At 38.2% G+C, this 26876-nt stretch overlaps 1 protein-coding gene across 4 annotated transcripts; it reads left to right on the top strand.

Moving 5' to 3' along the window:
• Positions 1-1552: 1552 nt before the first annotated feature.
• On the top strand, positions 1553-24313 carry AGTR1 (angiotensin II receptor type 1). Of its 4 annotated transcripts, none has more exons than XM_065674890.1 (4): positions 1553-1819; positions 2632-2688; positions 6528-6645; positions 22636-24313. In XM_065674890.1, the coding sequence occupies exon 4, from the start codon at positions 22689-22691 to the stop codon at positions 23766-23768; it is 1080 nt and encodes a 359-aa protein (XP_065530962.1). In that variant the 5' UTR covers positions 1553-1819; positions 2632-2688; positions 6528-6645; positions 22636-22688; the 3' UTR covers positions 23769-24313. The 4 variants fall into 4 exon arrangements, with proteins under 4 accessions (XP_065530962.1, XP_065530963.1, XP_065530961.1 ...); XM_065674891.1 differs by having other exon boundaries at positions 6506-6645; XM_065674889.1 differs by lacking the exon at positions 2632-2688.
• Positions 24314-26876: the final 2563 nt, after the last annotated feature.

Genomic DNA, 26876 nt, shown 5'->3' with positions numbered 1-26876 from the left:
GTTATTTGGATAGAGTAAATGTGTCCCATATGTCAAAAGCCCTATGTAATCCAACCAACAACACATACAGGAATAAAAGAGTATACTGCTGTAGTGTGCACACTTCAGGGATCATAGAAGCCCGAATAGTACTTACTGGCAAGTGGCTCCCAGTCCCTGTCATAATAAATCTGTGAATACGCACATAGTTCATCATTAGAAGATATCTCAGCATGAGCTCTTCAGAGAGAAAGCCAATTACAAACTGTTTAAGTGGCAGGAGGGTAGTATGCTGCCAATATAGTCTGCTTCAGTCCTGACTGATGTTCTGATGAAAATGCAGCTGATTTTTCTTGACACAACGCACGTAAGATAAGGAGAAAAGATTATGTCATAGGTGAATTAGTGCCTCCAGGTAGGTAACGCACTCTTGGTCCATCAGACACAGCCTGAAACAATTAAGTTCAAGTAATGTGCCTCAGTTCTTCATTTCTATCTGAAGCTCTGATTTAGCTAACAGACTTGCAAAAACAAATTACATCCAGACAGGATCTTACTGATTATACATGTGCAGATGCTGAAAAGGAATTATTATTTCAGCTAAACAGTTATTACTGCAGAATGCAAAAGTTTCCTTTTGATTGACCTTCTATCACTATCACTAACTAGATCCAAATTACTCTTACCCACAATAAAGTTACACTGCCAAGCCTTGAAAGATATTACTATCCTAGGTCACAATGTCTTTCTTCAGAGGGCCTTAAAAAACACACTAGGTGTATAACAAGATTAGAAAGACACCTGCAATTGTGCAGTTCCCATTGGTAACATCAGCTTTTTCCACAACTACGATTAGAGAACCCTAAAATAAAACAAAACTTCTGACAATCCTGTTCTTTGTGGGAATGATAATCTCAAATATCCTTCTTGAAAAGTTGCTCCCTGTCCTGTCCAGCAAAGCAAGGGAAGAGAGAAACAACAACAAAGAATACCTCATACACAAAATCTTTATGTCAGCCAGCAGCGATGTGAAGAGCAGACCTCATAGGACGTGTGTTCCAAAGGGGCTTAACATACCTGTTTCCTTCTCCTATAGAACAAAGTTTGACAGATTGGCAATTCTAGCTATATTACAACTTCACCAGAGATGATCTGATCATTTCAGTTGGGCTTACAGGCGACCCGTGGGATTCCTATAGAAACAGGAAATGTTTGTACACCGCTTGAGACCCCTACTTCGGAAAGTTGAAGGCAAAAGAAGGAACGGGCGTTTTATGCCCATCCCTCTCACTTCCCACCCAGCCTGCGCTGCGCTGGATGTCGTCCTTCTCCAAAGTACCCGCGGGTGCCCTGGCGTTGGCTCTTGCCCTGCGATGCCGTGCGCCGAGAGACACTGTCCTGCCTTTCCCCCCGACCCTGGACCGTCCCTCGCCGCCGGCGGAGCCGTGCGGACCGCCCGCCTCCGCACCCGCAGAGGGCGGGGGGGTGGTTGAGGATGCGGGCGTGCCAGGCGGCGGGGGGGTAGGGAAAGTGGGGGATTTAGAGGGAGACGGGTCAAGAGGGGTCTGTCCCGAGAGATGGGTGGGGAGAGACAGCGGGTGAGCTGGGCTGTGCTGCAACGCCCCTCGCTATAAATGTAGGGGCCGCGCAGCGGAAAGGGGTAGCGGTGCGGCCGGGAGCAGAGATCGCGCACAGTCCAGCGCCGAGCTGAGCCGAACATGGTGCAGGGCGAGCGCCGTCGGGGCTGAGTCGCCTTCCCCCACCCCCCTACCCCCATCCCCGCAAAGCCGTGGTCGCTCCCACTCCTCCTCGCCGTAGGGCAGGCCCTCCGCGGAGCCAGGTAAGGCGCGTCCCTCCGGCTTCCGCGGGCGCGGGGCGGCTTCTGCGAGCCCGGCCGGCAGCGTGCCGTCGCGCCGGTTAAAAACCCCACGTCTCGCCGGGAACACGCTGCCGGGTCCCGGGGCAGGAAGGTGTTGGTGGTTTCCGATAGAGTCTCCTGCTGAATTTAGACTGTTAAGATGAAGTTGGCAGAGGAAAGCTCGGTTCCGGGCAAAACGCAGATACCTAAGCCCTGTGCCCCTCGAAGGCTTGCCCTCCGAGGCCCGCTCGGTAAGCCCACACCACATAGTTATTTAGGACGCAGCTAAATATTCCCCAGACTCACAGCCATGCCGTGTATGTGAGCTCTCATGTCCTGCAAAACAGGAGTTGCTTTTTGCAGATAAATCAAATGCCCCCTCTGACAGAAGGTACAGCACCCGGGGCAATAACACCTTCTCACAGTGAAAGCTCTTCCCACCAGCCTGCAAGAAGCAGCCACTAACCTCTGGTCATGATCAGATGAGCACTTGAAAATTCTATTACTGTTCTAAGCTCATGATATAAATTAATCAAAAATCACTAAAGGCGATGATGATTTTTGAGACTCACGCAAACACATCCGGTTTTCAGTCTAACAGGCAATACAACTTCCACTGGTTAGCAACTGGTACTGGTTTAATCAAAATTGGGTAGCATACACTTTTCGTAACCAGACGTACCCATTTTCTATTAAAAAAAAAAAAAAGAAAAAGAAGAAAAAAAAAAGAGTGATCTGCAACCAAAGATTAGATTTTAGTTGGTAAAAGTTAAATGCCCCTCTTTTTTTCCCAGATTTTAAACTTAGCATGGGCTCTTATAAACTGGACTAGAATTCTTCAACATATTCAGGTGAGATCCTGTGACATATTTACTGCCCTCCCACTCTCCATACATTAAAACACTTAAAATGTTACCAGTTATTAACAGGCGCACAAGCCCTATATTCTTCTGAGCAAGTCCAGTGGCATATTGGTAACTATATAACTCAATGGGATCACAGTATGTCCAGGCAGGAAATTTGCAGGATTCATGACACCCATTTATATATTTCTGCAAACCCACCACAGTTAATGAGATGTACGGCAGCAAGAGACAGCAGGATGTTGTCCAGAGAGTGCTACACTTCACTGTAAATTTCCATCCCCTCCATTAGTAGCTGTGCTTGTTTCAGTTGTGTTGTGTGCATAGCATGGCATGGGCTAGTAAACAGGTTCAGTAAAATTACAAACCCCAAAAAGAGATGAGGGTAGAGATACTTTTGTTCAGTGGGGGACTTGGGAGGGTTTCACCTACATGAACCCACACCACTAACATAAGTAGATTTTTGCCTGAATAGGGGGATTGAATATGGTGTGGGGTAGGTAATTACCATGGTGATATGGAAAGGCTCTTTCATCTCTGTTTCAGCGTCAGATAAATGTTTCACACTTCTGACTGTGGCAGTCCATTTTGCTTGTTACCACCATAATCTTTGAAACCACAGCATCTTTCAAAAATATGGTGAAGTGCCTTCAAATAAGCTGTCGTTCATATATTAAGAATTTTAATTGTATGCCTTCCAGCATGATTGTGGTGTTTCTCTACACTTTTCCTCTCTACAACTTGAATGACATAGCAGAGGAAAATCAGTTACAACTATGGAGTGCTTCCTAGTTTATGTTGCTAAACTGAGAAAGCAAAGTGGCCCTGTACAATTAAGAAGTCACATTTATCACTAAATTTGCATACAGTCGATTTCATTCTCACTTTTGCCAAGGTGGTAGATGGAAACAAGGGTTAATTCTCACACTGGAGGAGAACAGAGGTGTGCCCACTTCCGATGGTGTGGTGTGAGGTGTCCTGCCTGCCTGCTTGGAAACAGTACCTTGCTTGGGTTGGACAGCATGTGCAAACTTCACCTGGAAGTTACTGGTTTAAAAGGCAGTAAATACCAGTCTGAAATGCTTGTATCCACAGCACTGCAGAAGTGAGGAGGGTGCTGCCTTTCAGTTAAAATCATCCCAACCCCACAACCTACTTTTTACAATCTACTTAGAACAAGAAGATGGATGATTTATATTTGTGTTACCTGCTGAATGAACAACATTATCTCTAATTGTATTAAATACCTGAAAATGTATTTCATCTCTTTTTGCAGTTTGTAGCACTATAAAAACAGAGGCAGATGCAGCATGTAAACATGGTGATTTATTGACACTTTCTAGAATAATTCTGTTGAAACGTATGAACTGTGTTTGCAGACATGGACATAATATGTCAGAGTTAATTCCTGTAAAAAAAATCTTATTTCTGATAAAGGGCAGTCACTGCGTTTTCCTGCACTGTGGCAATTCTATCTGTTGTGTTTGTTAAAGGGATACATTTGGGTAGTCCTTTTCTCTGGCACTGCCTATAGTTCCTTATTGCAGCTCCAATAATTAATATGGTAATTTAAGGTTACATAAGCTGCAGACTCTGATTACACTGTCCTAGTTAAACTCTCGTTTTTGCAAAAGTATAATATTAGTCGAAAACATTTCAAGCAGTCACAAATTACTTTCATTTGCTGACTACCTCTCATTTTTCTTTGGACCTTTTTGAGTGAACCTCCTAGTGTCACCAGGAGTATTCCCACTCTCTCATGTGGCTGTTACTGCCCACATTTTATGGGATCTAATCCCTCTTGTGAGAAGGATACAGTTGTTTCTGAGTGCTTGGCACTTACCTATGTTTCCTACACTTCAAGTCTCCTTTTCTACCTTGGTGAGTTCATAAAAGGTCATGTTCTAGCTTTACTTGAATAAAGAACATGCATATTTATGCACTATTTTAACCAAATACTAATTCCAACTTACATTATATGGTTAAAGTTGTGCTTTTTTTACCTGAATTTAACGGTTTTCTTCTAGGAGACAGCTCAGTAAGAGGAGAAATAGACTAAAGTTTAATTTGGATATGTTATACCTAGAGCCGAATTGGGAAACAGGTTATCAGGATTCATCGGCATATGAATAGATCTGCTTGGGCAGTATATTAGATATGCCGAAGAAAGCAGCCAGATGGCTAAATCAGGGGAATGGGGGGATTACTGGGAACCCAGCAAGCATCATCTTTCTACAGAAAGAGAAGTATAATCTTGGAATCCTTTCAGAATTGCAAGTATGGTAAGAGTTACAGCTTACTGAGAGGACTGGGTCAAGATACAGCCTGGCCATAACAGGCCCATGGCTGTCTGTGTGTATTTTAGGCTCTATTGCATATGCACCTAAATCTCTACCCTTTGGGTAATCTTGTTTCAGTTTTCAAGCTTTATCTATATTACTACTGATGTTTGTATCTCATGCTCTCAGCTGTACAATAATTCTATTGGAAGTGCAGTGACACAGATGTTACATTCTACCACGTGTTGCTCTCAAATATTAATTAACAATTTTGCAGTATTCTTGGATAGCATTTCAGATTTTTGGACAGTTTGTCCTAAGGGTGACTATGGTATTTTTAAGAACTCAGCCTCTGCATTGTTAGGATCAGGTTTGAGAACCTAGGTAAGATAAAATTGCAGAGCATCACAATGAGAAATTTTTAGAAATCTCATGGAATTCTGAAAACAAGATGGTAAATGTGGTTCACTTAAGAGAGGGGAAAGTGGAGGGAAGACTTCCTATTTTTTTTCACTATTGTAGGATTATCTTCCACCATGCTAACAGAAATAAACAGGTTGTTATTGCTGAGAATGGAACCTCAGCTACATATCTCAAATTAGAATTTTATGCAAAGTTAACATTTCGGCATGTATACCCAAGACAAGTTCAGCTATATTGGGGAGTTTGAGTAGATGGCAACAAAATTTACTCTAGAGCTTAAAGGTGTACAAACCTCATGCATGAGGCCCAGACGCTGCAGACTGAAGGTCAAAAGGCTGCAGCAGAGCTGTTTTCTTATATGCAGACATTATTGCACAGAAATCACTGACCACAGTATTATTTTCTGTCTCCTTCTGGTCCTTAAAACCCTGCAGTGAAAAGCAAGCCAGTAAGCTTTTTTCAACCACAATATTTTGTTTGTTCCCTTTACATCAACAAATTTGTCTCGTAAGATCACTTTCACCAAGACAGTCATTGTACTCAGAGCACTCATACCATGTTCTGTACCATCTTCTAAAACTTACCCTTTGCAAAAAAACCCTAAAATTATAATTTGACAGATGTACCCTAGAAGAATCTGTGTAATTTTTGAACATTTTAGGGAGTTAACAAATCTGACACACAAAGGGACTAATGATACTTGTTACTTCAGCTGTAACAAGCGAGTGAAAAGATGCCATCTTGACTGCAAGTCCTAAGAGCAGTGATTGTTTGAGACAAAGCATGTATGAAATAGAATGGCTGGTGCAATCATTTATGTCCTTATCTTCAGATAAATGATGGATTATACTAAAATTACTTGGAACTTTCAAGTGAATTGCAGCTATGGGTAGGAAAATACCATGCTGCAAATGGCATGCTGTTAGTATTCTGTATTGCATCATCATCTGAAAGAACTACAGATTTTGGTCTGTCAGGTGTCTCACAATTTTCGTTCCATTTGGTTTTTGTTTGATAGCAAAACTGTCCAGGTATCTGCTATATAACAATGCTAGCTACAATGCTTGGTTACTATTTATGGTGTTTATCTCCTTTTATTGTAGTTGAGTGGCATTTCTCTTATAGGCACAAAAAATGGGAAATAACTGAAGACGACCTCACAGCAGGAAAGTGAGATCAGATTGTCAATGGATCAGTGAGTGGCATGATTGAAAACAAGACAAAAAGCAGGCTACAGCAAAAGGTAACTGGCAACCTCTACAGAAAGAGGTACTGAATTTGGGCAAGGTCAATATTTAGAAAGTATTTCACTGTTTGAAATGAAAGCTATAATTAGAGTGAAGGCCAGAACAAAGAATAATTTCACCAAACACCTCATTTCAGCTAATTCACCTATTCCTTTACTTCTAGGTCATACAAGTTTGTCAGTTAACTGATAGATTTGGCTAGCAGAATCTAATAATCAGTAGATGAAGTATAGGACCAGAAACAGAAAACAAAACAGCATTCCTGAGTCCCCTCACTTTTCTGAAAATTGAGAGGGATACACTGAATGAGAGTACTGTGTCTCAGCATTTCTAGCTCAGAGGGACCCATGGAAATAGTAAAACATTCCAGAAAACCACTGAACAGCTGTACTTTTATGTTGGGGGGCTTACGCAAGGGAGAAAAATGCACAAGTTGACTTTCCTAAAAAATGTTCTGTTGGCAGTTAGCCTCCATTTAACCCTGCTTTAGCATCAGCACAGCCTGGCCAGACCCTTTGCTTGAATCAGGCAGCACATAATGTACAAAGACACAGCCTGAACTTGTTTACTGAGGAACTATGCATGCCTCTCCCAATCCAAGTTTATAGGATGTATGTTGCCTTTTCATCTTTTTCTTCACAAGCTTCTAGTAGTTTTCACCTTCTCACCGTTCTCTCCTCATCCTTGTTTCCCAAGCCTAAAAGTTTTCACCATTTTCCTCCCTCCTCCCCCAAGGTACATTGAGCCCAAGTTAGTCTGCTCCTACTCAAGCTGCTGAGGATTTCCTCCCTTCTCAGATTCTTTACTTAATGGACAACAATCAGAAGGGGAAAGCATGGGTCAGGAATCAACCTATGTTTTCAGAGTTGGACTCCAGATTTCTGTCTTTATTGTTTTCCTCTTGGCTTTGTTATTAGCAGCTTATCATAAGGCAATTATAGTGTTTCTTTTTCTCAAATCAGGATTTATTTCTGATAAAGTGTATTTCTTTAACCATGAGCTTCCCAAAAAGCACTTCAAAGGAAAACTCTTCAAAAGTGGTGTCTCTGCCGATAGCTAGATCTTCAAGTTCCCTTCCAACCCAAACCACTCTGATTCTATAAAAAAGTTTGCCTTCATATACATTTTATGATGCTGTTCCATGTTCTTAAAAATACCATCAAAAAAGAGAAAAAAAAACATGTCAGTAGAGGACAGCCACACATCCAAGCATTTGCTCAGCTCAGGCAGTAATTCTCACTACCTTTCTGGGCATCTGTGCAGTTATGTTTGCTTGAGAACAAAGACTGCACTTCGTTGAGGATGCACTGGCTCACTGCATCATAGCTTAGCTGGCGCTCTGGCTGTAACAGCCTACTTTGTTTTGCTACCTCTGTTGCTGGTCCTCAGTACCCCCAAGGAACATCTCAGAGCCAGGACAGTGAAGGGAGTTCACTAATAAATTTTATTTTCAAAATAGAGCAATAAATTTTACTTTGGGGAAAAAAAAAAACCAAACAGAAAACAAGCTGTACAAATTAGGCAGAACAACTATTTTGGTATCATTCTATTAAGTGTGCTGCCTTCCAGACAAAGCACTAAGTGTCACAGTATTTTGTTTTTTTCATGGGTGATAATAGCTTTCTCACTTGCATAGATTAAGGTGTCTGTATTTGACCTTTCATTCTCTTTGATTAATCCCTCAGCACCTCACTAGTCCAACTGTACAAAAATCACAGATACATTGTTTGCCTTTATATCTGGCTACTCAAATTTTCTTCTAGTCCTCATAATGATCTGCCCTTAACAGAAGTTCTGTGCAAGTGAAAGCACAATCAGGCCTCTATGTTTTCCACCTTATACTTACTAACAGTTACAATGATACTAACTTCTCTTGGGCTTAGCTGCATTACCATTTTAAAAGATTATTTTTTTTTTTGTCTGAATAAACTCTTGTACTTTACCAGTTACTCATACTGTTTTCTTTCCTTTCTGCCTTTGGTTCCCTTTCTCTGACCCTAATGAGGTATTCATTAAGAAGCCTCCATGCTGATCCTTTGCTTTCAGTCTTTTAACTTTTCCCTCCAGGCTGTTCCCAACATTCTCATTAAGGAAGAAAAGTCTTTTCTGGTGCATATTGCCATTGTGTGATATTTTCCCACTGTAAGGATATCTAAATTAATTGTATAAAAGAAAAGTAATCAAGTTTCTCAGTCAGACATAGCGAACCAAATCCTATTATGTATTGCTGAAGTATGACATGGAAGACAAAGCTTCCTCTGAATGAAGGTGTTAAATCTAGCACCCATTTCCTTGCACAGAAACCCACAATATACTTGCTTTTGCTTCTCCAGTAAGACAAACACTATTTTTCAGATTGAAGGCAAAAGAAAAACAAAAATGTTCGACGTGAGGTTTGTTTTCCCCAGAGCTGTAATGCTTTGTCTAGAAGGAAGTTACGTGAAGATCGCTAGTCATGGTGTTGGAAATGTAGTGATAAAACTTCCACATTAGTTGGTTTAGTTAACATGGAATCATAGAATAGTTTGGGTTGGCATAACAGATACTGTAGTGATACAGGTATGGCTGTCCACACAGACATGCTGCATCTGCGTGTTTGTTTTTCAGTTAACGTTTTTATTGCTTTTAGGCAAAAGCTTTTATATGTCCCTCCAACAACACTGGTGATAGGTAAGAAAGAGGGATGTGATTTGTTAGAGGTTTTAGAGAGGGAAAGTCTTTTTAGGTAATAATGTGCAATATGAACTACTCTCAGCTAACTCATCTAATTTCCATTAGATTAGAAAGTGGAACACCTCTATTTGACAGACATCTCTCCATTTCTGCAGCAGAAGTAGAGAATTTTAAGTGTTTCTTTTCTCTCCCACTTTCTGATGGATTAGCTATTGTTGCATATGAAGGTAACTGTATTGCTTTGCACAATGCATTTCTAAAGGTTGTTATTCATTAATTTATACTTCTATTTTTGTGGGGAGGAGAGAGGGAGGGTAAAAGTAAAGAGCACATTCTGCAAAAGGGACTTCATATTAAACCTGTAAAGCTCTTAGGAGTGTCATGACTCTACCCTGGTGATTTTGCTTAATGGCAGGAAAATATCACACACATCAGAATGTTTCCACTCATGTCAAAATGTTACTGATTTGCTGCATTACTTGCGCACGACAAATCCATGTATATAAGCTCTCTTCTAGCACCTTTCTTCCTGTTTTACAAGAAAATAGAGAAAGGCAGTTCCTTGTACCAGAAAGGTAGAAGTAATATTATCTTGCAGAGTTCATTGCTCATCAGGTTATTATCTCACATTTGACTAAAGAAAGTTGTTCAGGGGCTTAAGCTGCATACAGATATTAATTTTTGCCTCTGCATCTTCTGGCTTAGCAGGAGAGTAACACAACTGTGGGAGAGTAGGCAAATGACACCATCACCTCTGAATAAACTAAACTACCAGGACAAAGCAAGGAAGCCTTTAGTTGGATTAATTTGGTAACTTGGATTAACTTCCATAAAGAAGTCTTATCACCTCCCATCTTTGTTTACACAGCTAAGTTATTAGCTATGTCCCCTACCCTTCTTTCTACAAACACCTTTGCCTGGAGGAATCAGCAGGAACTTTAATTAAAACATCACTTTCAGTAGCTTTATGATAGTAACACCACTGACTTTCATAGTAAAGCTAGCTGTAAACTTAAAGCTAGCTGTAAACCAGAATAAGGCCAAAGAACTTGCACCTACATTCAGAAACGTTCTTTTCTCCCAGAAGTAGGTGATTTGGTTTATGAGGAAACAATTGCAGCTTTGGCATTCCCATTCCATTTTCTATTGTGATCTCTGCCAGTGACAGAGAAGATTCTGACAGTGATTGCATATTGCTGTGGGCATGTCACTCATGCATTAACCATTTTAGAATATTATCATTTCTAATTTAGATGCATGAAATCCCATTTTCTGCTAAATTATCAACAGCCACTAATATAACCCAAGAGTGCATAAGCTTAAATGGAGCTTGGTACACATATATTTACAGACCCCAGAATCAGACCTTTCACAGCAGTCATTATAATACCATTCTTTTATAGCCAGCCCTTATCTGGCCATACTGTTTTTTGGTGTGTCACCTCCCACCCACCATTTTTTTTTCCTCTTGCCTCTCCATTATAATGCTTACTTTCCATCCTTTAATAAAACATGATGTTTTTGTTATTTTTACACTTTTCATAGAATTTGTGAGACATTTTATTGTTTACCACAGTTTTTTTCCCCTGGACCAAAAAGCAGAAAAGGTACAGGTTTCATGACACAATATTTCACACACATCACATTGCAGTACAGCTGCCCGTAATAAACTAAAAGATATAACCATTTACCTTTGTCATTAGCTCTTTTCAATTAATAAAGCTGAAAGTGTGGAGAGTCTTCATCATGGGAGGTAAGGGAGTCTAGAGAAGTGAACCTGTGTACCTGTACACCACATCCCTGTAGAAGAATTTGTGTTGCAGAAACTGCTTTGGCCAATCACCATCTTAAGTTTCTAATATTTTAGGCTTCAAATTAAAATACAACAGCATGTTAGAGTTTTACATGCTGCAAAAACTGTGAGGAAAATACATAAACATGTCCTCTCATGTCCAAGACAGAATAGCAGTTGTAAGCAAGAAATCCCTATGAGACACTAATATTTTGGGGCTCAGTTCTACAAGCCATAATCTACATGAGTAGCTGTTACTCTCAAGGTCCTAAAACATTACTTACACCATAACCATGATCATCAAATGATAAATCTCAGAATGCAATTCGTAACCTCTAAAGAAGCAAAGATTTCATAGAATGGTTTGGGTTGGAAGGGACTTTAAAGATCTTCTAGTTCTAGCCCCCCTGCCAGAGGTAGGGACACCTTCCACTAGATGAAGTTGCCCAAAGCCTCATCCAACCTGACCTTGACACTTCCAGGGGTAGGGCATCTACAGCTTCTCTGTGCAACCTGTTCCAGTGCCTCAACACTCTCAAAGTGAGGAACCTCCTAATATCTAACCTAATCTCCCCTTTTTCAGTTTAAAGCCATTACCCCTTGTTGTGTTACTACCTGCCCTTGTAAAAAGACCTCCTCCTCAGTAGGATTACATCATCCCTTCCAGGTGGTTAGGTTCTTCAAAGTTCGGCCAAGTTTCAGGAGCTTTGTAAAATCTACATGGTAAAAACCATGTGGTAACTATGGGCTTTTTAAGTTAGCAAAAGCAGCTTCCCTCTTACAAACATCTTTGCTTTTTGCAGTAGCACTTCAAATCATCATCCTTTCCAGTATTTTAGATAATAGAAATTAATAATTTCTCCTGTGGGATCTTTGGTATTTGTAGACTACGCACATTCTGTTTTCAAGAAGTTGTAAAGCTAAAAGGTTTGCAGTGGAAACAATGTTTCATCAGAAGACTAACATAGCTATAAGGAAAGTTTCTTGATGCCTGAGTGAAACTGGAGAAAGAGCAAGTGGCTGAAATATAGACAAGTCAGCTGGTTTAATCTCAGAATGAGATCATGTCAATAAGAAGAGAAAACCAGAAAACTTCCCTTTCCTTGAGCACTGGAGATGATCTCAGTTTGATAATCATATTGACACCTTTTCAATAGTTTTGAATTTCAAAATGAGCATAACAAAACCTAAAGATACTCAATTCTATAAAGATCTTTACCTGCGAATACTGTTTATTCCTGTTAGAGCCAGTTCTGGCCTCAGCAATTATTGGGACATTTGGGACCTACAAGTTGTATCTAGAGCTGAAATTATTGTATTTATAAATTCAAATACTGTTAAACACCAGCAAAGCACCAATTTAATTGCCTAGATGTCTCTTTGTACTCCTCAGAACATTGTCTTTTCCTTGAACAATAGTAGAAGAGAAAGGTTCTGTCTTGCATTCATAGCAGTTTGTGGAAGCAGCCTTTATTGCCCCCCAAAGGCCACTCCAGATAATAGTCAGCTTCTGCTGGACCACTTGACTATTAGCTAAAACTGAGAAGATATGGGCAATGAAACTAAGAACTCTTTCAGTGTTGGATGCAGAAAAACGTTACCTCCAGGAAGAAATAAGGACGACCAGAGACCAATGATACTTAAAACAGCATGTAAAATGTCTTGCAACCCTTATTAAGCTCTGCATGCTTGAAATCACAGTAATATAACACAGTATTTTTCCTACAAGCTGGGAAGGAAGAACAGTTGTTACTGCTATTTTCATGTACTTAGGGAGGCACCCACAAGCTTCAGTGAAGACGACTGTATAACCTTAAAGACAGATTAATAGGTATATGGAATGTCCAGTAAGTCAAATTGTGATTTTTTTTTTTTTTCTATGATCACATTGTATCTGATCTCTGTTCTGTTAGAAGAGGACACGATGAGGTGTGTTTTTAGGAGTGCTTTTTATTTCAGCAAGGTTTTTTTCTCTCTTGCCTCTCCACAGCCTTTAAAACATAAGGCTGAAATACTGATCTGGATGAAGCCCAGAATTAATGTAAGTTCCCTTACTGCTCAGCTTGGAGGAGTTCACAGTAGAAGCTTATGGTTCATTCCATATGGAAATAATGGTGCCAATAGAAATTTTAGGTGTATGGTTAGGTATCCAGAAGCTACATTTGTGTAGGATGTGCACTGCTGTGTAATTAAAAAAAGAATACTTGAAAACTTTTTATTCCATGGAACAAAGCTATCAGAATAGAAACTTAAAATCCATCAGATGATTTCACTGGCACTTAGCAAATCTGAGTTTTATTTGTCTTTTATTAAAAATGATCACATGGGGCACACTATATTTTATATAGGCAATTCCAGCTGCAATAAAGGAAATGTGTTAATCCGTTTGTTTACTGTCACTCAGAGAAAGTAACTGTGCAGCATGTAACCTTTCACAGCTCAAACTAATCTCACTTTTATTCGTTCTGGGACTTGATGGCTTAATTCTTGTTAACTGTTGACTCTTCCCGATAGTTCCAAATGCCCTAAAGATACTACATAACCAGGCATCAAATCTGAAATTATGAATGTGCAGTTAGCTGTATATTCATAATGAAATAGTACTTTATGTTGTGTTGCCCTTCAAAAATCTTCTCATGTCAATGCTGAAAATAGAAATTCTAGTCCTACCTTGATCTGAAACAGATTTATTTTTCCTTTCCCAGCATCTATGAATCTTTTCCTGGCATTTGTGATTCTATGCTCTAATGTGCAGTAGATGGCATTGTTAGCAATATGAGGAAATGACGTGTTGCTGGTAAACGGACTTTAGGTTAGCCTGCTGGTTATTGATCATTTTTAGCTCCTAAGAGGGTGCCAGTCATCCTTTTTGGTAAGCTGCTGGTTAGAACAGAGGAACAAAACTCAGTGCTTGACTGATGGTGATAGTGTCCTCATTTCAAAGTCTCATTTCAAGAGTCTAAGGCTCTCCAGTCTCTTTTTGGAAAAAGAGGCAGTTCTTTACCTTGTGGTATAAACAAGAAGAGTGACTGCCACCTGCTATAACAATTCTTCATATTTAAATACTAATTCAGCTATATGTTTAATAACCTAGAAAAGAAAAAGATGATCTTCATTCCTGTCAAGACAGAGCAACAGAGGTGACTAGCACAAGGAGATTTGCTTTTCAGACATCATCTTTTCTGAAGCTTAGCCTTTTTGATGTTTAGTTTCAGAAGTACTAAACTAGAAGTATTAAGCTAGAAATATATTTCACTTTGTTTAATTAACTTTTCAGTTTTAAGTTACTGTGAATATAAAATTATGTTTGTATATCTTAAGGATGCATAATACCTAAGACATATTAAACCCCAGAGAGGTTGCAACACATTACGCAGCACTGTTCAAAGAAAGAAAATAGAGATCGCTCTGATGGGTAAACATGCAAGAAAGAGATCAGAAAATTTTGTGGAAAAATCTAAGCTATCTGGAGTATCAGGTACACTGTCAAGCCAGAACCAGTGATGTCTAAAACCATCACCTCGATGATCTTCCCCAAGAGATTAGGTAAATACATTGCATGTTGAGAATGGTTAATCCTTCAGTGTTTTAGAGTCCAGTTCAACTTTTATTGAACCGAAGAATGTTTTTCCTCCCTTTGAGAGCAGAGAACAAAATGATGAGTGTATAGAGGAAAAACTTCCAGAAAACAACATTTACTTTTAAACCTAAACCTGGAAGATCTGAAAAATGAAACCCATCAACTAAAATACTGAAACTTAATTGAAAGACTTTTGGCTAATGAGTGCTCTGTGGATCAATCAATCAACAAACTTTTGTACTAAAAAAAGCCTTAATCTATTCTAATCTAATAGTAAACACTATTCTAGTGTTCACTAAACCACTAAGTTCTAGTGAGGTTGAGAAACTCTAGTGAAGTTGAGCAATCCTGCCTTGGCACTAACATCTGCAAGTAACATTTTATACAAATATGTACATCAGTATTTCCTAACTTCTGGAAGAATACCCATACACAAGGAGGGAATTGGTAGAGTTAACTTTGGCCAAAGAACTTAGTAGCATGAAGAAATCTTTCCAATGTTTCTGGACTCTGTAAGTACCATGAGACTATGTGCAAAAAAATAGTCCAAACTTTCACTGTTGCTGCAACTGCTAAAATTCTAGCATGATTACACTGTAGGTTGTTAAAAAGAGCATGCAGAAAATTTGTCACATATTACATTGTAGTATTATTTAAGCATTTAATGTACTGGGAAGATTTTATTCATCACTGCACAGCCACATAAATCAGTGTTTTAGAGGTGGCCTTTCACATGCCGATTTTTGCCACTTTCACTTCTAATACAAAATCCTTCAGTGTGCAAATGAAAGATTAGTTTTCTTTATTCTGTGTTTTAAATCTAGCCAGCTGCTTGATAGTTTTTTATCTCAAAATACCACTTCTGTTCTCTCTAAATGCTCCTATTTTTAGCAGCTTCAAGATATGTCAGATGCTTGTACCCAAACAGACCTTAAGTGCACAGAGGTACACTGACACTCTATAAACCATTTGATACAAATACAGGGCAAGACACAAATTATTTCTGCTTACCTGACACAGGACAATGATTAATAATTTTTTTTTTTTTGTTCTACTTTGCTCATATACTTGTTTCAATAAAATAGATGCCACCATAAAACTAACAGCCTTCTCTACCTGATTGAAAACTGTTTGCCCTTACTAGCACTGGAGAACTATTCATCTAAATAATTTGAAACAGGCTAACACATCACCATGCATTGACGCTGTCCAAAGGGGTAATGACAAACCCAGGTGTAATTAGTAAAAGAGGTGGGAGGAGAGGGGCTAAAAAGCATTAAATACGATTTCATTTTCAAATTGTGAAATGTGTTACAATTCCTGAAATATATGTGGTGCTTGAGGTCTAAAAATCATCATTTAGATAACAAAAAAATGTGTAGACTCATGTTGCTTTTCAATTTCCAAAAAATCACTTTAAAAAGTGAAGGATTAAAAGTAGTTCTGAATTGGCATTTTCAATAATAAAAATACCTTCCTCCAAAAACAAGAGTACATATTTGAGTCAAGTTAACTTAGAACTACTTTCAAGAATACCGCCCTTGCCGATATGTGGAAAAGAGTTGCGTGATTAACGACATGCTGCTAACTAGTTAGTTTTAAAATAATCTTTTAGTCTAATGAGTAGATGCCACTATTTTTCCATCTGCATTGTTAAAGTAAACTATACTTCTAGTCTCTCTTTAAAAATATCCTTTTTAATTTGGTTCAGAAATGTTAGAGAGTTTAAGCTGCATGTCTTTGAAAAAATAAAAGGATCTTGTTCCATGACTTAGAGGTGCAAGAACTGGACTGAAGATTATCAAAATGAGGAATATATTAAAGAATATTAGCTATAAGCTAGTAGATACTAAAATAAACTGAAAATATTTCATTCTGGTACATTATACTTCACATAAATGCAGAAGCTGAGTGATAGGTATTTTTCCTTTTGTTTGCATCTTCAATAATCGTGAAGGAAGAGGATATTTTGAAAAGTGATGCAATATAAACTAAAGCAATTCTCTCACTTTAAAATAGGAAATACAGACCTCTAGTGGTTGAAATATATATTATACAAGTTAAACTTCAATTTAAATGTCACTGTTTTTAACTGTGTCACTTTCCTTTTACACATCCCCCATTATTTAAAATTACACATCTCCCCACTTTCACCATTCAGTCATTCCATAAGCATTGTTTTTTCCCAGAGGAAAAGGTCCCTTCATCTGTCCTTTTCTCACATAAATTTTATGACGAAAACTGAGCACAGTTGAAAGAAACTGGGGAAGTGAAAGGAAAATTAATCAGGATAGTCTATGAAAACAAACAGAAGAGAGACATTCATTCTTTTCAGAATAAGATACGAAGCCATGATACAGAAGGACAGACTCTTTTGAAGTGTGCTGGGGGAAATAAATACAGAGAAGTTCTTTCAGAGAAGGTCAGAGTACATAAACAGTTCACATTTACAAGGTATCAATAACTGGTCCTCTGCTAGCACTAAATAAGTAATAAGCAATTTAGAGTTTTGATGTTATAGAAAAACCAGATCCTAGAAAGATCACAGACAGTTATTTTCCAGCCATATAGAGCTTGCACAAATGAAGCAGACCAACTTCAGCTCCTGAAAGCGGAAGACACAAAGAATCCCCATATAGGTTAGAGAATCTAAAAGATAAATACTTGTAAATAAAGAAAAAAAAACAAACACAACAAAATTAACAGCAGTTTCAACAGACTGGCAGTTGCTTCACAAAAGACTGACCAGGACAGCTATTAAAAATGCCCAGGCCAGTACAAGGTCCTGAAAATTCTGTTTGTTCTTGTGTCAGACCACCTCCTGATGCAAAAATTGCAAAAGCAACAGCCAGCCTGACAGTTACTAATACAGATCTTCTGAAGCTTTCTGTTCTGTGTGCTTATGAACTGATTTTCATGTGTTCATGAACAGTGTTTTGGTCCCATACTCTTACTGCAGTTCTATTTCAGTAATATTTTGATTTATTGTCATTTACCATGAAGTCAGACACTGACTTCTGTGGAAGATACAGCGGAGATGACAGGAGGCCCAGGTACACTGCAAGGCCATGATAGTTTGAATTAACATGCCTTTATTTGCCCCAGTGTTTGCATTTGTCTCACCCACTGCAATTCACCTATCAACTCGACTAAAAACACTTAGGAAAGCCATGAATGGGGAATAAAGATGGTTAGAAGGAGCAGCAGAAATAAGAGCTAGGAGAAATGTAAATTTATGGCTTCACAGTGGTACTAGTCAGGAACTCCAGGAAAGCAGAGAAGATGCTGAAGTAGGCATATGAAGTAGAAGAAATTATATTAATTAAGGCAACAAGGATAAAGGGGGTTGTTCTGCTGGATAGAGGAAAAAAAAAGTCTCTGAAACGTAGAAAATGTCATTAGTTTCTCAGTGATTAGAAAAAAAAGAAGTAGAAATTAGCAAAGGGAGGGACTAAACTCTCAAGATAAATGAAAAAAGCTTATGCAACCAGTAAACGCAGCTAATACATTGAACATATTGTTCCAAACATTTTTCAGCCTCTGTTCTCCCTGTCCAGTAATTTCATATAAAAATAGAAGGCATCACCCTCTTAAACACTGAAATACCTTCTCATTTGTAAGAAAAGCAACCATCAGAAGAAAAAAGCCCCTCACCTTAGCTACTGGTGAGGTAGCTCAGCTGTGGCAGGTTGGTCACCCTTAGTTTGTTTAGTCTTCGTCAAAGCAAATAGCAAAACCACTTTTTTTTAAAATCTGACTTGTGACAGCTGCTTACCTATTTATAGCTGATGAAGTTCCTACAGAAAGCCACAGTCAGTGCTCTCTTAATCTTTCAGTTGGCAAAGTGCTGTTTACCTTGCATGGGCTCAGCATTCCTTGTTTCCATAAGCAGTTTAATTAGGATGCATGTTCACCCAACAGAAGCAATGAATGGCATGGTAAATAATGGTTGGTAGAGCAGTCTGAAGCATTTCATTATCAGTGACTCATTAGAATCATTGTGATTAAAAAAAAGATAAAAGGTCAGCCAGGACAGTAACGTACAACGGGGTTTTGCTGCTCACCAGATAAGTTGCTTTGAGATTAATGTTGCCACACCATTCACAGTTGCGTCAGTCCTCTAAGAAAAAGCTCCTTGTGTATCAGCCTTAAAATGATCCAGTTATCATTTTTTAACTCAGGTCATTTGAGATGATTCAAATGGAATTATCAATGTGCACAATTTCAGTACTTGCATTTAACTGGCCTGTGGTTTCACCTGCTCTGGTGAATTCTGGCAGCATAAAGCTGCACCAGCCATCTGTTCCTGTAACATTTTAAACAATCTGCTGGATCCTGGGACAAGCAGGTGAGCTGTGAGAATAACAGCAAAAATTACAGTGGCACAGAAAAGAAATCATTGCCTGTAAGGAGTTTACATGACCACAGGCACACTGTCTTGCCACTTGGTACTGCTATGGGCCTATGCCTTCTAAAACAAATTGGTTTTCTCATGTGTTGAAGCTTTTCCTAAAGCTCTGAAGTCAGATATGCCCTCAAGGCAGCAGACCTACCTGAGGCAAGCTCTGAAACTTTAAAATTTCCAGGAAATTTAAAAATTCAGCTTGGTATTAACAGTGCCTTCCTCACTGCATTTCACATGTAAAGCTCTTGTAAGGTTCATTCTCACAGCAATATTCAAACTGTTTTCAGACACACATATGGCAACTCATATCTATTTATCCAAAAGCAATCACATTACGTATTCCCACTTTTATTAACTGAAAGTAGTGATGGAATTCTTTATTGATTATAATTCCTTAGTATAATTTAAAACTGATAACATACCAAACACATCCTTTGCACAACCCACTGACTTCTGTGTTACACCAAAACCTTTAATTCCAAAAGGGCTACAGAGCCTTACAGAGATAAATTGAACTATTACATTATTTCATGACCAAATTCCTGGTTATTTATGGGAATTGGTCTGCCTTTTTTACTTCCCAAGCACTCCAAAATAAGCTCAGAGAATTCAATACCTTAGAGCATCAGACACAAGTTTCTCAACTCAATTATTTTTTGTTTATTTTAACCCATTTCTGAAAATATAATCATTATAAGAGCTTCTTGGAAGCACATCTGCTATTAATTAGGTCCACTAAAGCTACTACTGGCATGAAAAAATACAGGCCACCATGTGGACAGAAAAGGAAAATCGCAATTTAAACAATGGAACACAGTACACTGAAGGGCTGGGTGAACTGACCTGTGAGAAAGGTGCCTTGGCATCTACTGCTTTGCAAAAACAATCCCATCAAAGGGGGAGTAATCATCATCACCTACATTTGCCTTGTAGCCACAGAATCTGCCAGTTAGTTCACACAGAGAACAATGCATTTGACAAATGGCACCACCATTGGGTTAATCTGGTCACAGAGAAAGGGCTTGATCAGCCTCAACTGGACCCTGATCCACTTGACTGCAGGTGTAACTTGCAGTGGGTAATTTTCTTAGTAGAGGCTTCGCTAGTTTCTTAGGGTTGAATTCTCAGCTGTAACCTCAGTATCTATGTAAGTGAGCAAAGGCTATGATAATGAGTAGATCAAACAGCACTAACATGTAGCTGGGACAGGACAAATATTGCCAGACCTTGATGTTGCAGAACATATCAGTTATTGTCAAATCTCCTTGGGCACTTTCACAACCAAAGCATGAGATAAGAAATTTTGAAATCTTTTTATTGTGATTCTCCCTGTCCTATGGATAGCATGACCTTCCAAAGAGCCAAAGAACATGTATTCTAGATTTGGCACAGTCTGAAAGCCAGGAAGCTTTACATTACAATGACATGTGTGATCAGAATGGTGTACATTTCTTTGTGCCAGTTGTATTTGCTTGACTTTTTAACTTTTTAAAATATGTCAAATATAGCTGATGTCACTGAAGCATCTATACCAACTGAGGCAACAGGACTAATTCACAGAATGAATTTGATATACTGGGAGGTATCACATTGCACATCTTGACAGAGGCTTTATTCATTGCATTTAACTAGATATTCCAAACTTGATAGAATTATTAAGAACCTAAATCTTGAAATTACCCACAGCTCTATGGAAGTGAATCAGCTTATTAATGCAAACATATAATAGAATGTGAGCTAAGACAGAGAAGTATCAAGTCTCTAAAAGCTAATAGAGAGCCAAAGGGTGACCTTGCTCACAAGATGCTGCCTGCAATCTATGTTCTGGGTTCAGTTCCTGCCTCCACTTCATACTTCCTGTGTGGGCTCTGCCTGTGCCTTGCTTGCCTATTAAGGAGGCAGTACATCTGCAATAAGGTTTGTCTCCCAACAAGAGCATGCCAAACACTTAACAGCAGCATTCTGCAGTTAACAGAAAAGTCAGTGCTGCACAATGCAAATAATGAGCAACCACCTACATCACAACATAAGGCCGTATTTCTGTAATGACGGGCATCTTTCTGAATGTATTTGCACTGGCCAGAGCCTTGGGGCATGTGTATTTATCTATATAAAAGGACTTTTTTTTTTTTTTTTATGTTTGTGCTTTTGTTTAGTGGGGGTTTGGGTGTATGGGGGTTTGTTTGTTTGGGATTTTTTTTTGGGGGGGGGAGCATTTTGTTTTGGGTTTTTTTTAACACTGACATGTTTCACTTCATCTGTGTTTGAGACAGTGCAAGCTGGGTTTGGCTGACAGCTGTCAGGCTCCTGCAGCCAGCAATAAATACTACTCTGCTATCAATTTTTTATTTTAGTTTTTAAAATTATGCACCATTTCTGAGGGAAGACTATTTGTACATTCTGAAAAGATTTCGTGTAAACATTACTGAGAGCGTATTACTTGCTTCCTAAAATCATTAATAAGGACATAATTCTTGCAGAACACACAAGCCCTGGCAAACCAAACAGGTGCCCCATAAAGGAGATTTCATACCATTGCCATACACTTAATACAGTCCAGAAGTATTTTTCATACACTAAGACTACAACTTTAGCTCTTGGTAACATAACTTTTCAGTAACTGAAAAGGCAAAATAAATTTTCATTCCCCCTTGCACCCTTAAACTTTTCTGCAGTTACTAATGTGCAACAAATTAGCATGTGTCTGGATTTTCACATCTTTTTTTTTTCCTCATTAGTAGTTAAATACTATAGTTCCAAGCCAGATGGGGAGCTAGGTAACTTCTGAATATTTAAGGTATTTGTGGTACAACATAACACTAGATTGTGTGTCTTAGTCTCTCTGTGATGTAAAAATTGTTTCAAAGGATTAAGCTTAATGTATAGAAAAAAATTCTAGTGATTCACATCAGAGATCAAAATGGGTACCTAATCTGTATTCACTTACTTTTGTAATGCATTAGACTTTGCATTTACAGGATGAACGAGTATTCAGAGTGCTTAAGTGTATTTTCTGAGATATCTGAATAACTTTGTTCATTAGATATATCACATATTTATGGAAAGAAAATAACCTGCTAATCTTGAATTTATATGCTATTTTGAGTCTATATTATATTTTCATGACATGTTCACTAACCAGTCTTATTTTTAATTGGAACCTTGTAATTGAAAGAAGTGTTAAATTTCATTTATGTTGAAAAGAATTAGACAGTGTTCAGCCAATTCCTAATATTCTCACTGCTGTTTTATTCTGCAAAGTGTATATTAAAATAGCAATTATCATGGAATCAAAAAATGGTTAGGGTTGGAAAGGACCTTAAGATCATATAGTTCCAACGCCCCTGCCGTGGGCAGGGATGCCAATGATTGAGATTGTTTGAGAAGACACTTGAAGATGGCTTGTTTTTAAATTCAAAAACATTGACGCATTGTGTTATACACAATGAAAAGAAAGAACTTGACATTGTATTTAAACTTTTTAAAAATAAAATCCCTGTCATGAGCAATATTTTCTTCTTCTTTTCCCCTCCTAGGAGTGAACTTCGTATTTTCCTCTTGAAGCTAGATTACAGCTCAAAAGATCAAGATGATTCCAAATTATTCTACTGAAGAAACCATTAAAAGAATCCATGTTGACTGTCCTGTTTCAGGAAGGCACAGTTATATCTACATTATGGTTCCAACTGTTTACAGCATCATCTTTATCATAGGCATATTTGGGAATAGCCTGGTCGTTATTGTCATTTACTGCTACATGAAATTAAAAACAGTAGCCAGCATCTTTCTTCTAAACCTGGCACTGGCTGATTTGTGTTTTCTAATAACTCTGCCACTCTGGGCAGCCTACACAGCCATGGAGTACCAGTGGCCTTTTGGCAACTGTTTATGCAAGTTAGCATCAGCTGGGATAAGTTTCAACCTGTACGCCAGTGTGTTCCTCCTCACATGCCTTAGTATTGACCGATACCTGGCCATAGTACATCCAGTGAAGTCCCGAATTCGACGTACCATGTTTGTTGCCAGAATGACTTGCATTGCCATCTGGCTTCTCGCTGGTGTGGCCAGTTTGCCCGTCATCATTCACCGTAATATATTCTTTGCTGAGAACTTGAACATGACAGTCTGCGGTTTTCGGTATGACAACAATAACACAACACTCCGGGTTGGGTTAGGCTTATCCAAAAATTTGCTGGGCTTTTTAATTCCTTTTCTGATCATATTAACAAGCTACACCTTAATTTGGAAGACCCTGAAGAAGGCATATCAAATTCAAAAAAATAAGACTAGAAATGATGATATTTTTAAGATGATTGTGGCAATAGTATTTTTCTTCTTCTTTTCCTGGATTCCTCATCAAGTGTTCACTTTTCTGGATGTATTAATTCAATTACATGTGATAACAGACTGCAAAATCACTGATATTGTGGATACGGCTATGCCTTTCACCATTTGCATCGCTTATTTTAACAACTGTTTGAATCCTTTTTTTTATGTATTTTTTGGAAAAAACTTTAAAAAATACTTCCTTCAGCTAATAAAATACATTCCACCAAATGTCAGCACACATCCAAGCCTAACAACAAAAATGAGCTCCCTCTCATATCGGCCACCAGAAAATATACGCTTGCACACTAAAAAGACTGCTGGGTCTTTTGACACTGAGTGATGCGTCTTGCAATATGCTGGTTTTGAACATCCTGGTGAACGAAGCAGCAAGAATGACAAAATTCATCTGCAGTCCTGAACATCACAGCTTACTGCTCATTATGGAAACATTAGATCACCTCAGGGAAATCATACTGTAAAGATTTAGCAGTGGCCTTTTATTTTACATTGTGAAGAGGACTGCTGGGTTCTCATTTTGTTTTTCTTTACTGAAAGCAACATTAATGGTGGAAAGGCACGTCAGAGTTTCTGTCAGCATCCTGCCATTTACTCAAAACTACAGACAAAGGGTAGAGAAAACTAACTTAAATTCAGAGGTCTTTTTTAAAGGAAAAGCTTGTATAAATTACATGAATTACGAAGGACCTGTTTTGCACAGAGATGAGCTATTCTGAATTTTGTTCAAGGAGCTGATGGAGCTACACTGCTTGTTTTGTTGTTTTTTGGGGGTATTTTTTTTTATGACATATGCCATATTGTCATATTTATAATATATTTTCAAATATATGCTATATAGAGAGGCCAAATTTTAAACTCAAAAGGAAATTTAAGGTCCTTGAAATTAGTCTTATTCTGATTTATGCTACTATTTTAAATTTTAAAATGGCAATTTTTTTCATAATATATGCAATAAAATGCAGATTTATTTATTAAATATAGATGAAATATATTTTTAAACCTATATTCCTACTTGGTTCTCAACCATTGCTTCATAAATGTACATCTATATCCCAGTGGGTATTTTTATAGCAGTATAAAAGTGTGTGTATATATATATATATATACACACACGCACACACAAAAATAGGGTTCACTCAGTCTTTCTTCGTGATCTGACACATTGACTTTGAAGAACATCACTTATGGAGGTGGTTGACTCCATAGTCTTAGACTAAAAGTAAAATTCTGTATTTGAAAATGATTTCTGCGACAGAGGTGATCAGAAAACAAAACCAGTTTTGTGTAATAACCAGTGCACTCAGCAAGGGAAATTACCATCTATTCAATTTTTCAAATTCCTGGACATTAAATAAACTCCCATTCTGATGAGCAAAAACGTGACAATGCTTATATTACAGTTTAAGTAAAAATGCTTTTAGTCACATCACAAAACACTTGAGACCAAACTTTAGTCTTGGTTTCTAAAGAATTTCTTTCCATTTGTATAAGCTAAGCCTAGAATATTTCTCCCTGTAGAACTTTTTTTTATGTATAGGAACAAATTCATACTTATACTAGCATAAATCAGAACAAAGGTCTGGATCAAACTTTCAATGCAAATGAGGGAGGAAAGGCAATAAACACTGTAGGAAGTTTGGATTAATAATATATCTCATGTCCTTTTTGTCTCAGATAATGAACTCCAGATTCTTGATTCACACTCGTTTATTGTCTTCAAAGATAAATGAGTTCATAAATACTTTTTGACATAACAAAACTGAAGAAAAATTCCAAAACTTTATATATCATGAAGATAACTACATGACCCTTCACAATTTGCAATATTTATAATCTTCAGAATTACACATCTGATGCAGCTTTGTCTCAAGTACCAAGTGGCTGGATTATCCATATTGTCCAATTATCAGTCTCTTGCATGTGCACAAATATTTTGAATTATTTTTATACGTTAAAAAATTATTTAAAGTAAACCAACAAAAAAGTTACGTCATTTAATACTTTTTAAGAAAAAATGGGACTACAGCCAGATCTGGGAATCCCGTGCCTCTTCTGCTTTTTCATTCACTTATTTTAAGACAAATTTCTTCAGTTTTGCCTTTATTCTTCCAGCTGCAAAATGGGAACAGCTTCTACTTACATATTTCAAGGTGCTGGGAGGAATCACTAGAACTTCTAAAGCTGCACATTTTTTTAAAAAACCTCTATTATTTCATTAAAGATTTAAGTTAACTTAATTGCAAGCTAGTATCTCTAAATTTGAAACCTGAATGTGTCATTTAAAGACACAGTTAAATTATTATGTAGAATAATTTAGCTTATATCTATCCTTATAAGTGAGACAGCCATTGGTTAAAAAACAACATGGCAATAATCCCATGCATTTTAAACAGCATCCAGAACAGTACCACTGCCTCACCACTTGGTAAACTGATGAAGTACTGACAGGGCTTGCCATTTATCTGTGTGATATTTTGGTCATGTACACATGCTGAGCAGCACCAGGAACTTCCCCTGGCAGAAGTAGCTCTGTCTCAGACATAATTCAGTGTGCTGTGCTTGCCACCTGCTGGATGCAGCCACAAATATGTTTTTAATCTCAAAAGTTGTTACAGGAAGAGACAGCAGTATTTCCCTGCCTCCTGATGGATCTGGAGATCCTTACCTGTGGGCAAACTCATGTAGAAACAAAATACAAACTCGTCCATCTGCAAGGCAGTTAACTTCTTTGACAGGGGTTAAACAAGCATTTTCTCATCATTTTCTCATCCCTGTGGTCACCAAAATCCGGTGACCCCAGTGATCATAAAAGGTAGCTCATTTGCAAAACATTGATAGCATTACTACAAGAGCCATCCCCAAAAGAAAAATATATATGTATAAAAAAATCAAAGCATATTTGCATGAGTGATAACTGAGAAATACTTAGTTGAAAGGACACATTTATCACCAAGAAGAAAAATAAGCAGAATCAGTAGTGAATCTGAACAATAAAAATGACAGAGAAGAAAAGAGAAGCTATTGGCTAATGATTTTGATAATTTCAGGCTAGATCCTGCATTTTTAAGCCTGTATATCCTGGGCTCCTGGTGTCACCTGTGCATAGCTGGGTCACTGGGAAAAGCACAAGCATGCACATCTGGCTGTGTTGCTGCAGGAAAGGTAGGAAGGACTTGCAGCTGGTGTGCTTCGAAGGCAAGACTGACCTTGAATTGATAAGCAAAAAAAGCAGAGGGCAAAGCTGCCATTAAATAATGGTAGGAAATTTTTGTTCTTCTAAAGGATAGGAAAATGGTCATCAGCTGACCAAATATACTGAATTCCTTAAAGGAAAAAATAGGCATATCAATAGATACAGAGATGAAACTCTCCAACAACTATAACTGGGCAGCAGCAGAGTAAACTGTTGGAGCACAGAGTTACTGCGTAC

This window comes from Lathamus discolor, chromosome 3 (assembly GCF_037157495.1).
Source record: "Lathamus discolor isolate bLatDis1 chromosome 3, bLatDis1.hap1, whole genome shotgun sequence".
NCBI lineage: Eukaryota > Metazoa > Chordata > Aves > Psittaciformes > Psittacidae > Lathamus > Lathamus discolor.
The sequence above is the reverse complement of the archived record's forward strand: the minus strand, read 5'-3'. Positions and strand labels throughout refer to the sequence as shown.

Coding starts and splice junctions, on each gene's coding strand:
- AGTR1 (XM_065674892.1), top strand. CDS start 22,689: ATGATTCCAAATTATTCTACTGAAGAAACCATTAAAAGAATCCATGTT.